Genomic DNA, 13,371 nt, shown 5'->3' on the forward strand with positions numbered 1-13,371 from the left:
CTAAATCATCCCAGCCAGGGCTTTGTCAAGCCGGGCCTTAAAAACCTCTAAGGAAGGAGACTCCACCACCTCCCTAGGTAACGCATTCCAGTGCTTCACCACCCTCCTAGTGAAATAGTGTTTCCTAATATCCAACCTAGACCTCCCCCACGGCAACTTGAGACCACTGCTGCTTGTTCTGTCATGTGCCACCACTGAGAACAGCCAAGTTCCATCCTCTTTGGATCCCCCCTTCAGGTAGTTGAAAGCAGCTATCAAATCCCCCCTCATTCTTCTCTTCTGCAGACTAAACAATCCCAGTTCCCTCAGCCTCTCCTCATAAGTCATGTGCTCCAGACCCCTAATCATTTTTGTTGCCCTCCGCTGGACTCTTTCCAATTTTTCCACATCCTTCTTGTAGTGTGGGGCCCAAAACTGGACACAGTACTCCAGATGAGGCCTCACCAGTGCTGAATAGAGGGGAATGATCACGTCCCTCGTTCTGCTGGCAATGCCCCTTATACAGCCCAAAATGCCGTTAACCTTCTTGGCAACAAGGACACACTGTTGACTCATATCCAGCTTCTCGTCCACTGTAACCCCTAGGTCCTGTTCTGCAGAACTGCTGCCTAGCCACTTGGTCCCTAGTCTGTAGCAGTGCATGGGATTCTTCCGTCCTAAGTGCAGGACTCTGCACTTGTCCTTGTTGAACCTCATCAGATTTCTTTTGGCACAATCCTCTAATTTGTCTAGGTCCCTCTGTATCCTATCCCTACCATTCAGCATATCTACCACTCCTCCCAGTTTAGTGTCATCTGCGCACTTGCTGAGGGTGCAATCCATGCCATCTTCCAGATCATTAATGAAGGTATTGAACAAAACTGGCCTCAGGACCGACCCTTGAGGCACTCCGCTTGATACCGGCTGCCAACTAGACATCGAACCATTGATCACTACCTGTTGAGCCCGACGATCTAGCCAGCTTTCTATCCACCTTATAGTCCATTCATCCAGTCCATACTTCTTTAACTTGCTGGCAAGAATACTGTGGGAGACTATCAAAAGCTTTGCTGAAGTCAAGGAATAACACGTCCACTGCTTTCCCCTCATCCACAGAGCCAGTTATCTCATCATAGAAGGCAATTAGGTTAGTCAGGCATGACTTGCCCTTGGTGAATCCATGCTGACTGTTCCTGATCACTTTCTTCTCCTCTAAGTGCTTCAAAATGGATTCCTTGAGGATCTGCTCCATGATTTTTCTAGGGACTGAGGTGAGGCTGACGGTCCTGTAGTTCCCCGGATCCTCCTCCTTCCCTTTTTAAAAAATGGGCACTACATTAGCCTTTTTCCAGTCATCCGGGACCTCCCCTGATCGCCATGAGTTTTCAGAGATAATGGCCAATGGCTCTGCAATCACATCAGCCAACTCCCCCAGCACCCTCGGATGCAGCGCATCCGGCCCCATCGACTTGTGCTCTTCCAGCTTTTCTAAATAGTCTTGAACCTCTTCTTTCTCCACAGAGGGCTGGTCACCTTGTCCCCATACTGTGCTGCCCAGTGGAGTAGTCTGGGAGCTGACCTTGTGCATGAAAACCAAGGCCAAAAAAAAAGGCATTGAGTACATTAGCTTTTTCCACATTCTCTGTCACTAGGTTGCCTCCCTCATTCAGTAAGGGGCCCACACTTTCCCTGACCACCTTCTTGTTGCTAACAGACCTGAAGAAACCCTTCTTGTTACACTTAACATCTCTTGCTAGCTGCAACTCCAAGTGTGATTTGGCCTTCCTGGTTTCACTCCTGCATGCCTGAGCAATATTTGTATACTCCTCCCTGGTCATTTGTCCAATCTTCCACTTCTTGTAAGCTTCTTTCTTGTGTTTAAGATCAGCAGGGATTTCACTGCTAAGCCAAGCTGGTCGCTTGTTGCTTTATGAAACATTTTCCTGTACAATTGTATAATCGCTGGCTGTTGTGTAATTGCTGCCTTTCTATAGGGTACCTGCTCGATTGGAACCTTTTGCCAGCCAATCCTATTCTTCGTTTGTAATTGTTGGAAATGTAAAGAAATTTGAATCTGAGATTTGATCTGTTGGAAAGTTAGTTCTGAGTTTTGTGTCTGGCTTGTGATGGGATTTCAGGAACTTGCTTTTGTCTTACAAGTGTGTGTGGATTTCTTTTTAAAGCAACATGTCCAAGATGGCCGGAAGGAGAACCTGGAGGGTTTTGTGAAAACTTTTGAGAAGCTGCCTACTACCAATGGCTATCCAGGGATCTACGCTTTAGACTGTGAAATGGTGGGTATCCGGGAGCAGAAATCCTAACTGGAAGGGGAACATACACATGAAATAGGGCCGGTGGGAAGCTTGGGGTGGAACAGGGCAGCTCTCTGCAGCGTTCTCCTGTAGAGATCTGTTTCTGCTTGTCAGTCTCCCAGAAGAATAAAAGCCACACTTGGGATGCTGCATGTTGTTCAACAGTTACTCTCTGAGTGGGAGTCTTATCCATCAGCAGTGGGAACAGTACATTCTAATCCATTTGCAAGAGGAGCCAGGACTCAGGATGTAACTGATCAGGACGATCTAATCCAGTGCTTTTAAGCATCCTTTTGATACGGTTTGTTAAGAGCAAGCCTGTTCAGGATCACTGCGTATCAAATTATTTTAAAAAGTGGATTATAAATTGTAGCTATCCTCTTTGTGGAACTCTTATTAATATTTATACCAGAAGGTTACCTTGCTGCATGAATAACTGGTTCTCCCCTGATGCTGTGCTCCAGAGATCACGTACTGTAGACCTGCCTGTCTGTAGGCCATGCTGTGGTATACATATACACCTCCTAGATACTTCTCCTTCACCTGCCATATTTAGCATCAAATAAGACTCTTCTTTTTTTCCTTTGGCAGACCGTGTGATTATCTGGCTGTATGATGTCACAGCACATTCTGGGGGTTAGTGAGAGATGTATTTTTAATTGATCAGCTGCTGTTCATACTTAAAATGATAAATTTCTTTTGAAAAATAGCCGTGTTAGCCAGTGTATGCCAGCCAGCCATGCAGCAGCATAACTTGTCGTAATTCAGGAGACGCTAGTGCTAACATGAATGGGGTGGCACATAAATACCACGACCTGGACTGCAAACACCAGGCTAAGACCAGCTCTCTTTGCTTGTTTGGGGTTGACAGTGTTACACCAAGCAAGGACTGGAGCTGACGAGAGTAACCGTGATCAACTCGGACCTGAAAGTGGTCTATGACACCTTTGTCAAACCGGACAACAAAGTGGTGGACTACAACACCAGGTAAGAGCAACCCCTCCCCTGGATGGAGTATGGCCGGAGCCATTAAAAAGGCTCTTGACTCGGCTTTCTGGGGAGAGTTTTGAATAATAAATGACTTCAGCAGCCCAACAATGATCTCTCGGCATGGCTTCTCTCCCCTAGCCTGTCAGCACCATCTGCAGCTGGCTCGAGAAGTGATGACAAGGCATTTCTCAAGTCCCCTCCAGCCATTCCTCCCCAGCAGCTGAGTTCGCTGCCTCTGCCGCGTGTGGCTTATGATTAGAATTTGAAATGGCAAAGCTCATTCGTGGCTGCTTTTCCTCTCATACGGAGGGCATGAAAACTTCCCCTCAAGCCCAGCCACTTACTTGCTATGTATGTGTCTTGGAAAGTGGAGGAACAGGGGTCCTGCAAGAGTGAGCTCACCCTGCCGCAGCAGGGTGGGGCTGCACCTGGCCCATGAGGTCACAACGTTACTCAACTTTGGTGCATCTGCCTGCCCATCTCCTTCTATGGGGGGAGGAAGGGGGAGCGGATGCACCAAACCCGAGTGACCCAGTGATCATGTGGGCCAAGTCGCAAGGCTCTGAAGGCAAAGGAGCTGCCGCTGCAAGCGTCTCAGACGTGAATCACAATTACCACAAAGACCAGGACCTCTGCACCAGAACTGCAGTCTTAAACAAGAGCTGTTTCAGTAATGGGGGCAAGTGCCTCTGTCACCATGTCGTGCGCCAAGTCTCAATGGTTTGAATCAGTTGGCTGAAAGCTTCTTGAGAACTTTGAGAATGGGAAGTTTTCATTGCCTCAAATGTGTGGGTGTTGCTAGGGCATGGAAGGTTCAGCCCCACTAAGGAGAAGTCCCTCTGTTGCTGTCGCACTGCAGGTTTTCAGGTGTGACGGAGGAGGACCTGGAGAACGCAAGCATCACCCTGCGAGACGTGCAAGCTGTTCTATTAAACATGTTCAGCGCAGACACGATTTTGATAGGACACAGCTTGGAAAGTGATTTATTTGCACTAAAGGTAACAAACCCTGTCCCCTCCTTCCTTTCCTTTAATCTGTGTTTACCGTTTCACCATTACAGAAAGAGTTTGTCTTCATGAAAGCAAGAAGATCACAGTAGAGACTTGTATGAGCCATTGGAGGTTGCCAGATCGGTTGAGCAGGGGCACAAGCAGTGTTCAAGTCACTAGTGATCTGTACCAAAGGATACCTTCTAGCTCTGTCTGACTGAATGGGGTTGCTTTGTGAGACTGTGAGCTATCCATGAGGCAGCTGTGGAGTGTGGTGTAGTGGTTAGAGGCTGGAGGGGATTGGTTGTATGCCATTAAGCCCCTGAGTGAGCTCTAAGCTGACAGGCATCGTTAGAAAGGAGAAACACCATCCCCAGTGGCCCAGATTGTTCCCTTGTTGATGCGCTCAGCAGTGCGGTCAGGGATTGGATGAGCCGTGGAAAGAGGAAACCCCTCTTTTACCCCTGGAGGCTTGTCATGGAACCACCCCAGAGGAGGGCTGGCCTGTCAAACTGTCTCCTGAAACCAAGACTGCGTTCACATGAATTATTTAATTTTGTAAGAGTTTTGGGCGGGAGGGAGAGGACTGGCTACTAGAACTCATGGATTCTAGCCCCAGGTTTGCCACTGACTTTACTGTCTATCTGGGGCCAGGTCTATGCTAGCAAATTAAGTTGGCTTAACTATGTCGCTCAGGGGTGTGAAAAATCCGCACCCTGAATAGTGTAGTTAAACTTCCCTACCCCCAGTGTAGACAGGGCTAGGTCAATGGAAGAATTCTCCTGTCAACCGAGCTGCTGCCTCTCAGGGAGGTGGGTTGCCTATGCCGACGGATAGGCAGTATCGGCGCAGCAGTGCTGCTGTAGCATTTTGAGTATAGACAAGCCCAAAGGTGCTTCTCTGGCCTTCATCACTGTAGCATCTGGAATGGGTTACTCAGGGAGGTGGTGGAATCTCCTTCCTTAGAGGTTTTTAAGGTCAGGCTTGACAAAGCTCTGGCTGGGATGATTTAGTTGAGGATTGGTCCTGCTTTGAGCAGGGGGTTGGACTAGATGACCTCCAGAGGTCCCTTCCAACCTGATATTCTATGATCTGAGCTCCTCAGTCTTTCATCCTCACCACTCCCCTGTGTGGCAGGGCAGGGCCATTGTCCCACTGTACAGAAATGGAAACACAGAGAGACGAAGTGACTCCCCCAAGGTCAGGGGAAGTCTGGCAAATTGGCACTTGGTTCAAGCCCACAAATCACAAGACCATCCTTTATCCACGTAGCCCTATTTGATAAAGGGGTAATAGTTACTAACTCACGGGGGTGTTGGGAAGTTTACTGCGTTCATGCCTGTAAGCTCTTTGCCTTTCTATACCACCCTCCTTCCCAGGATCTCAAAGTATCAGTAATCACAATAAAAAAAAATCATTTACGGTCTCATCAGCACAAGATGACTGTGTTGGCCTCTTAAAGTCATTATTTTCTCTTAGCATCACAGAAACTGCCAAGAGAACGAACCCAAAAGCAATATAGCAAAGCTTTACAGGCAGTGCCATGCAAAGTCATAATCTCTAAAGGCTCTGGCAGTAAAGAAGACATCCCAATAATGGCCACAACAAGCTTCAAATAGCAATAGCATTTCAGTTTTATATTTAAAGCTGTATTATCCCCTTTCCTCTGTCTCCCTGATCTCCATAAGTAATTATTCTGCTTGGGCTGATGCCAGCCGTGACTGTGCCAGAGAGGAGATTATCCATAATGTTTGGCAGTTTTACACTTCAAAGAGCGCGGCAGGTTGTTTCCATTAAACTGCAGCTGTTCTAAAGCATTTCCATAGCTCAGCTATGAAACGATTAACGAGGAAGTTGCAAGTTGTCACGCAACATTAGCAAGTGCCTAGACAAAGTAAGGGGCAGACGGGCGGCTGGAGAGTCAAAGGCCCGTTCACGTCATCCTGTGTCGTGAATCAGAAACCTAAAGAAGAGAGCCCTCCAGGAGTCGCCCTCGCTGGCCCGACGTACAAATTAACCTCAGTCTCAGGGCTATACTGTCCGTATGATACTTAACCTCTCTCTCACCCTGGCTTCTTCATAGCCCCAGCACAGAGAATGTTAGCTCTCCAACAGATTTAAGCACACGCTGTTTCAAAAGCACATGGGCTCTGTCATGCCGGATTGAAGCACTCACCCCACTATCTAGCCCAGGGGTAGGCAACCTATGGCACATGTGCCGAAGGTGGCACGGGAGCTGATTTTCAGTGGCACTCACGCTGCCCGGGTCCTGGCCACCGGTCCGTGGGGCTCTGCATTTTAATTTCATTTTAAATGAAGCTTCTTAAACGTTTTAAAAACCTTATTTACTTTACATGCAACAATAGTTTAGTTCTATATTATAGACTTATAGAAAGAGACCTTCTAAAAACGTTAAAATGTATGACTGGCACGCGAAACCTTAAATCAGAGTGAATAAATGAAGACTCGGCACAGCACTGCTGAAAGGTGGCTGACCCCTGATCTAGCCATTATCCTGACCCCTGATCTAGCCATTATCCTGACTCCAGCTCTGGCCAATGCTTGATACTAGAGGCAAGTGAACTCTCTGCCCCTGTTATATACCTGAGTGGCAGGAAATTCCTTCCCGGCCTTTGCAGTGATTTGCTTGTGCCCTGCCCATAGGATCTGCTCACCCTGTCTCATCCTACATTAACTACAAACAACACACGCGCTCAGATTATCCAACCCTCTTTAAATCCATCTGCAGATAGAGCAGGAACAGAACCATTCAAGCTAATTTGAAACTCTCATAAGTGATTCCCTTCCAAAGCCCCAGCTCCAGCTTAGAAACCAATGGACCTGTCTCTAAAAGAGGCAAGAGTCTGCTTGTGCAGAGGTGTGGTGGGTAATGAGTTAAATCCAAGTATGGCCCAAAGCACAGCTCATTCTGTGTCAAAGGACCCCTCTCCAGGAGCTGCTCTGACGGTGTAACAAGCTGTGAAAAGACTCCTCCAGAAGCATGGGAGCGTCTCTGGCACCAGGCTAAACGGACGAGCGGCCCTGTTGCTCGGAGGAGTTTTAATGGCTGAGTTGATCCTTGGATAGAAGGAGCTTTGCCCGTGGAGAGGAGTTAGTGCCTTGGCCGGGCTGGCAGAAGGTGCTGTTCAGGACACTTCGGTTCACCTCAGGCAGAGCCGCCTGTGGAACTGGTTTGGTGGGAGTGTTGTGGAGGTTGTATCTGAGGGTGATCAAGGTCGTATATGAGGGCGATCAAGGTCCTATCTGAGGGCAATCCAGGTCTTACCTGGGGTGTGTGGTTAATCTCAGTTAATGCACTGACTGCTCCGAGGAGGGAAAACAAACCACCCTGTTTTTCTCCCCCACCCCTCCCAGCTTATCCATAACACAGTGGTGGATACTGCAGTTGTCTTTCCCCACCGGCTGGGTTTGCCTTACAAACGAGCACTTCGGATGCTGATGGCCGACTACCTCAAGCGCATCATCCAAGACAATGGTGAGACTTCAGAGACTGGGGAAACGGGAACGCTGCTTTCCCATCTAATTCCACCTACACTGCGAGGTCCTCCACTCCTCTCTCCCCTTCTGCCCTTACCACCACGTGTGCCCCACCAAGCTGAGATTGGGGCCTCATCGTGCTAGGTGCAGTGCAAACTCCTAGTCAGACAGTCCTTGCCCCAAACACCTTTCACCCTTGCAAGACGATACAAAGGGTGGGAGAAAGGAAACGTTATTGTCCCTGCATTGCAGATGGGAAACGAGGCACAGAGAGTAAGTGACTTGCCCAAGGCCAGTGGCAGTCTATAGCAGGGCTGGGACTCGATCCCACGTCTCCTGAGCCACCCTTCCCCTTTGTTCCCCCGTCTCGAAGCTGCAAGTCATGTCCCCATTCACGCTGAGACCAGCCCAGGCACTAAAGCACAGCAGCGCCTCTCCTGAAAGCCCACGTAGCGAGCCTGTAGTGAGTCCTGTTCACGTGTCTGTCTAACTGCATGGGAGCCATCGCGGCCTCTAGACTGTAAATCCCTTTGAGCAGGGATCTTGCTCTCAGGCCTGGCTGTTGTTAAGCACTCTGGATGTTTTCAGCACTACATAAATAACCTTGCAGGGCAGAGCAGTAGGATGTTTTTCAGAGCTCTCGCTTGATCTTTCAGACAGGGGAGAATTGAGGAGCCAGGGGTGAGATCAGGTCCTAAACCACCCTTTCCACCCCTCCGCTTTTGTCAGGCTCAGAATGCCTCAGTCTGAGCCTTGTTCTGGTGCCAAAGTCAGGCCATTCTGATGGGGCGGGTGCAGGCTCCAGGGCGCGCTCCTCCTCTGAGGCGTCTGCCGGCCCCACATCCAGTTTCTGTAAGGCAAGTGTCAGCGGTTGCCTGCTCCTTGTGCAGAGGGGTCTAGCGAGCCGATGGTGGTGCTGAGATGTCAGGGGAATTCAGCTGCGTGAGCCACATAACCCCCCCTGGTACTTCTGCCCTGCTCTCGGGTGTGTGAAATTCCTGCTGGCATCTGTCAGCTCAGTGTTCCCCCTGAAGAGTGTAACTGTGTCTGCTGCGTTTTGCTCTGGACTCCTCCAGGAGACTGTCCTGAGGCCTCCCTCTGAAATGAGGTGCTCCAAGGATGGGCTACGCTCAGCGTAGAACAGCTGTCACTCGACAACTTTGTTTCTCTGTTTGAACCATGGAATCTCTCTTTCTCCTCCCCCCCCCCCCCCCCCAGTGCAACTAGAGCAATGCTCATGATGTAACTGCAGGGGCTTTTGAGGCCACTAGCTCCCAATTAAGTGTCTCTGAGTTAATCCCCCCACCTTCTAATAGAACCTGGACCCCTAATGTACTCTAGAATCTGGGCCCAGGAGCCGGGCCTAGGACGCCTGTCCCTTCTGTCCCGCTGTGGCTAACTGTGGCACTTGTGTCTCTCGTTCCCAGTGGAAGGTCATGACTCCAGCGAGGACGCCAGCGCTTGCATGGAGCTGATGATCTGGAAAATCAAAGAAGATGCTAAAGTGAAACGATGACTTGTGTTCGTTCTCTCTCCTGTTCCTCCTCTGCCTCTTTGAAGCAGTGCAATAAATACTCAGCGTAACACTGCTCACCTGTACCCAGCAGCATGCCATCTTCCAGATCCCCTAGGCACTTGCTGGTATCTATGGAACGTAGACACTGCTGCTGGCACAGCTACAGGGTACAGGCTCTCAGCTGGCAATGGTCACGTGGCCGGGTAGTAGCTCTGAGATCCTCTTGATTCCACCAGAGAGATGCTCTGTGATGCGGTAGTTGCCTTGTAGGCATGGCAAGGCTGCTTTGAGTAGTACAGCCAGAAAGAGACTCTTTATTCTCTAGGAGAAGCGTTCAGAGGCACGGTGGATACATCTGAAATGATCTTTTCTATGAAGCTAAAGGTAGACAACTCTTTTATTTCTGATTTAGATTTGAAGGGTGGCACAGCATCTGCCTCTGTCTTCTGAAGCAAACAGCTGCCCCCAGTGGCTGGACAGTGGGAAACAGACAGAAAAGTTGGGTAAGAAGGGTGTGAAACAGGAAATGTTTGGTAGCTGGCATGTGAGTTGCAGACAGGCTGGTGGGGAGAGAATTGGGTCTCCCAGAAGGGATGGTAGCAAGAACCCACTGCAAGGGAGTATGGCATGCCCCTGAAACGCAGTGAATAGAAACAGCCACACTGGGCAGAAGAGGAGGAGGAGGGATGGTGATGACTTTCACCAGACTCTGTTGCTGTGCCCAGATCCTTCTGAACAAGTGCAGGGCTCTGTAGATCCTGGGTGGCAACAGGTGAAGAAGCCAGAAGTGTCTTATGCTCCATGCACAGCTAGGCTGCCATCACCACCTGCTGCTGGTCAGTTTCAGTGATACAGCAGGAAGGTGGACAGGACTGTGAGGAAGGCTGCGAAGCCATAGAGCAACTTACAGCTGTCAAGGACAGGAGGAACTTAGACTTATTAACTTGTTGGGGGGGACAGGTGATGTTATAGGGGCTGATCTACACTCTGGCTGGCTAGGTCGTGGCATCCAGCAAGTGCCCCTCATTGCATCCTCTGGGTGACTGCAGGCTGGCAGGAGTTGGCTCCCTCCAGGGTCACCCCTTCAGCTGCCAGAGCACCTCCATTGTGTTGATCCGAAGCAAGGCTCAAGGGTTGCCAATGGGAGCTGGGTGGTGGTAGCACTGGCTGTTACTGGATAGGAAAACGTTCAGGGGTCCCTGCCGACTGATCCCTATAGCTGGGGACTGACTTAGCAAGATCAAAGCAATAGGTGAAAATAGGGCTTTTTAAAACTGGTTTTCACGGAAATTGGGGTGTTTTTTTTTTTTTTTTTTAAATCCCCCAGTTCACTTTCTCTTCCTCTCTCTCCTCTTTTACAACCCCCCCCCCCCATCCGTTTCTATACTCGCTCAATATACTATCAATATTTATTTATGAATCGTAACTCTAAACCAGTAGTGCACAGGAATAGCAAGGGCTTGATGGCTTGACTTTAAATGTACCATATTCGTGGCGCCCCTTTTCTAGTCCCTTTGCATTCAGGGCTCAGAGAGAGAGAATCTCGTCTGAGCTGAGATCAGCGCAGCAGCTGAGCCCAGCCCTGGCTGGCTTTCCGAAGGGCAGAACGCTGCTTTGCCTACGCTGCGTCCGTCAGCTAACATACAGTGACCAGAATGGAAAATCGCTTCCGCTAGCTGCTGTCCGTTTGTTCCAGGCCTCTGCAGCCCCAGGGGGTACGTTCTAGAGTGACTAACTCACACCCTCTCTTCCCCTAGTGCTGCCCGCACTGGGCCTTGCCCTACAGACCGTCTGCTCCCTGGGGGCCATAGCACCGTGGGCGTGGGGCGGGAGGGTGATCAGACTGATGTGTGGGATTGGCATTACTACAGTACATCCTGCTGCATTGTTCCCTTTATAAAGTGGCTGGCTGTAAATACGACAGATGAACTCTGTCCCGAGGAGTAACTTGCCCCTGATACCTTGTGTTCCATTGTGAGATGTATTTTTTTCCCCACCTAAAGTCTCTCTATTTTAGCTTCCGTTACCGTTCATAGATTATAACCTCACTACAGACTGTCTAACCCTGCTGCTTCCCTGGACCTACAGCAGCCTCTGCCGAATTTCCCATCTCTTCCCCATGTGCCTGCTTGCACTGGGAGTTGGGTGGGGTGACGATGGTTCTTCGTTTGCAGCATTGCCCTTAGAAACCTGCAATCATGAGCAAAGCCATTAGCCGGAGGCTCCATCACTTCCCTGCCCTTCCCGGCTGCTTGTGGTTGGAAGCAGAGTTAACGGGACTTGAGCCACTTTCTCTGACGATCCATCCCCAAGTGGCTCATCCAGTGCACTTGGCCCATCTCCCCTGTTGGTAACAGGCCATGTCCCAGCCCCTCGCTCAGCGCAGACCCTCTGCTAAGCACGGAGTTGCTGAATTGGGTTCTTGCTGTATTGTGGGAGGCATACACGTAAAGGGGTGTCCTCAGTCCCCCACCACTCTTCACAGCAGGCTGCCCTCCGGCTCTGCCACCTGCTATTCCAGGCTCTGAGGCACTGAGCAGTAAACGCTGCTGTTCACAAGGCCTGTCTTTTGCTAGTGGGTGGGGCCGTGTAGGAAGTTTACTGGGGAAGAATGGATTTCTCTGCTCCTGCCCTCTCCCCACCAGAGGTACTTCCTAGGAACTACACCTTAGAGGTTACACCATCTTTACTGCTAATGAGCTTCTCCTCCGGATTGCCAGTGTGGACAGTCTGGTTCTGTTCTGCTGGCTATAGAAAGGGGCGAGCATTGTTTAGCAATAAAGCTTGGAGCAGTGCAGGATTCGAGGCAGGTTCTTGCCTTCAGGACGTCTTTCTAGTCAGCTTTTCCTTTAGGCCGGAACTCCTCCGCTTTTTGTTCACGCCCCAGCTGGGAAGTGGCCCCGGCTGCTTTCCCCCAGGAAGGCCCAAGTGTCGTTGTTCCAGAGCAGAAGTGGCCCGGGCAATGGACATCCCCACCCCTCAGTGGACGCCATCCCGTGAGGGTGAATGGCATAACGGGTGATTCTCCAGCTGCTATTCTCCAGTTGGGCCTGCTGCCCAATGTTCGTGTGGGCCCATGTAGCAATGGGGGGCGGGGTGGGTGGGTGAGAGGAGGGGTAGAAGGCACATCTACTGGGATGAGCTGCCCTCATTAATGGCTAGAGGATGGAGTCCTCTTACCTGTTGTGAGAGGCATTTGATGCCAGGTTTCCAGCAGCAGAAATGATGGATCTCCTTCCGTTCCCCCTTCAATTTTCAATCCACCATGATGGGCTTCAGTTGTAGCCTGTATTGGACGACGGTCTAAAATGAGATTTCTGGCCGTGTTCGTTATAGGGGCTTGGAATATTCCACGTTGCTTTATATCTTTTGCAGTCCCTCTTTTCTTCCTCCCACTCTGTCCATTTCAGGAAGCAGCTCTGGGGTGCCAGTCATCACTGTGCTGATTAAAATCAGGCCTCTTGGTCACTGTATTGTTACTAACTCTATCTCCTCCCCCCTGCCTGTGTTCTCTCCCCCCCCCCCCACCTCCCGCCCGGAAATGTGGTGTACTGTAGATGCTGCCGCAGGTAACCAGCTGGCATGGGGGTCTGCCCCCTTGCAGTAATTCTTTCTTTGAAGCTCCTGGGACACTGTAACAGCAAAGGGGATAGATTTTGGACTGTATCTAAACATTGTAACCTGTTCCTTTTTGTAATTCTTTTTAATAAAAAGGTGTTGAATAGACCCGTGGGCTGATCGCTCTGGGGCTCCTATGTGCTCCCACCACTGAACTGTTCCTCTGACGTTGCTGTGTTCTTGTCCGTTCAATACCATGGGTGGGAGATGCCCAACAGCCCTGCCCGTTGCTCGCTGAACTTCTCCTGCGGCACAGCCCTGAAAGTGATCCGGATCACACAATTGGCACCACTGTATATTTGAATAGCACCCGTCATCTCCTGGGGTTGCAAAGTACATTGCAAACAGTGTCCTTTCAGCTCCATGCAGAGCAGTGGGTGGTAACCACCATGTAATGCTCGGCACAAGAGGGTAAATTTGAGACAAGGCCACTAGGCTAAGTATGTCTAGGGCTCTCGGTGTCTGTACT

General features: G+C 50.1%; 1 protein-coding gene across 1 annotated transcript in view; it reads left to right on the forward strand.

Annotated features, from left to right (window-relative positions):
* Positions 1-13,010, forward strand: part of REXO1 (RNA exonuclease 1 homolog) — a 62,430-nt gene extending 49,420 nt beyond the window's left edge. The window contains exons 12-16 of the mRNA XM_034755083.1: positions 2,163-2,273; positions 3,163-3,278; positions 4,141-4,279; positions 7,646-7,766; positions 9,196-13,010. Of these exons, the coding sequence (XP_034610974.1) occupies positions 2,163-2,273; positions 3,163-3,278; positions 4,141-4,279; positions 7,646-7,766; positions 9,196-9,284 (576 nt within the window). The 3' untranslated portion in view covers positions 9,285-13,010. The remainder of the gene's footprint in view (positions 1-2,162; positions 2,274-3,162; positions 3,279-4,140; positions 4,280-7,645; positions 7,767-9,195) is intronic.
* The last annotated feature ends 361 nt before the right edge of the window (positions 13,011-13,371 follow it).

The sequence above is a fragment of the Trachemys scripta genome, chromosome 22 (genome assembly GCF_013100865.1).
Source record: "Trachemys scripta elegans isolate TJP31775 chromosome 22, CAS_Tse_1.0, whole genome shotgun sequence".
Lineage (NCBI taxonomy): Eukaryota > Metazoa > Chordata > Testudines > Emydidae > Trachemys > Trachemys scripta.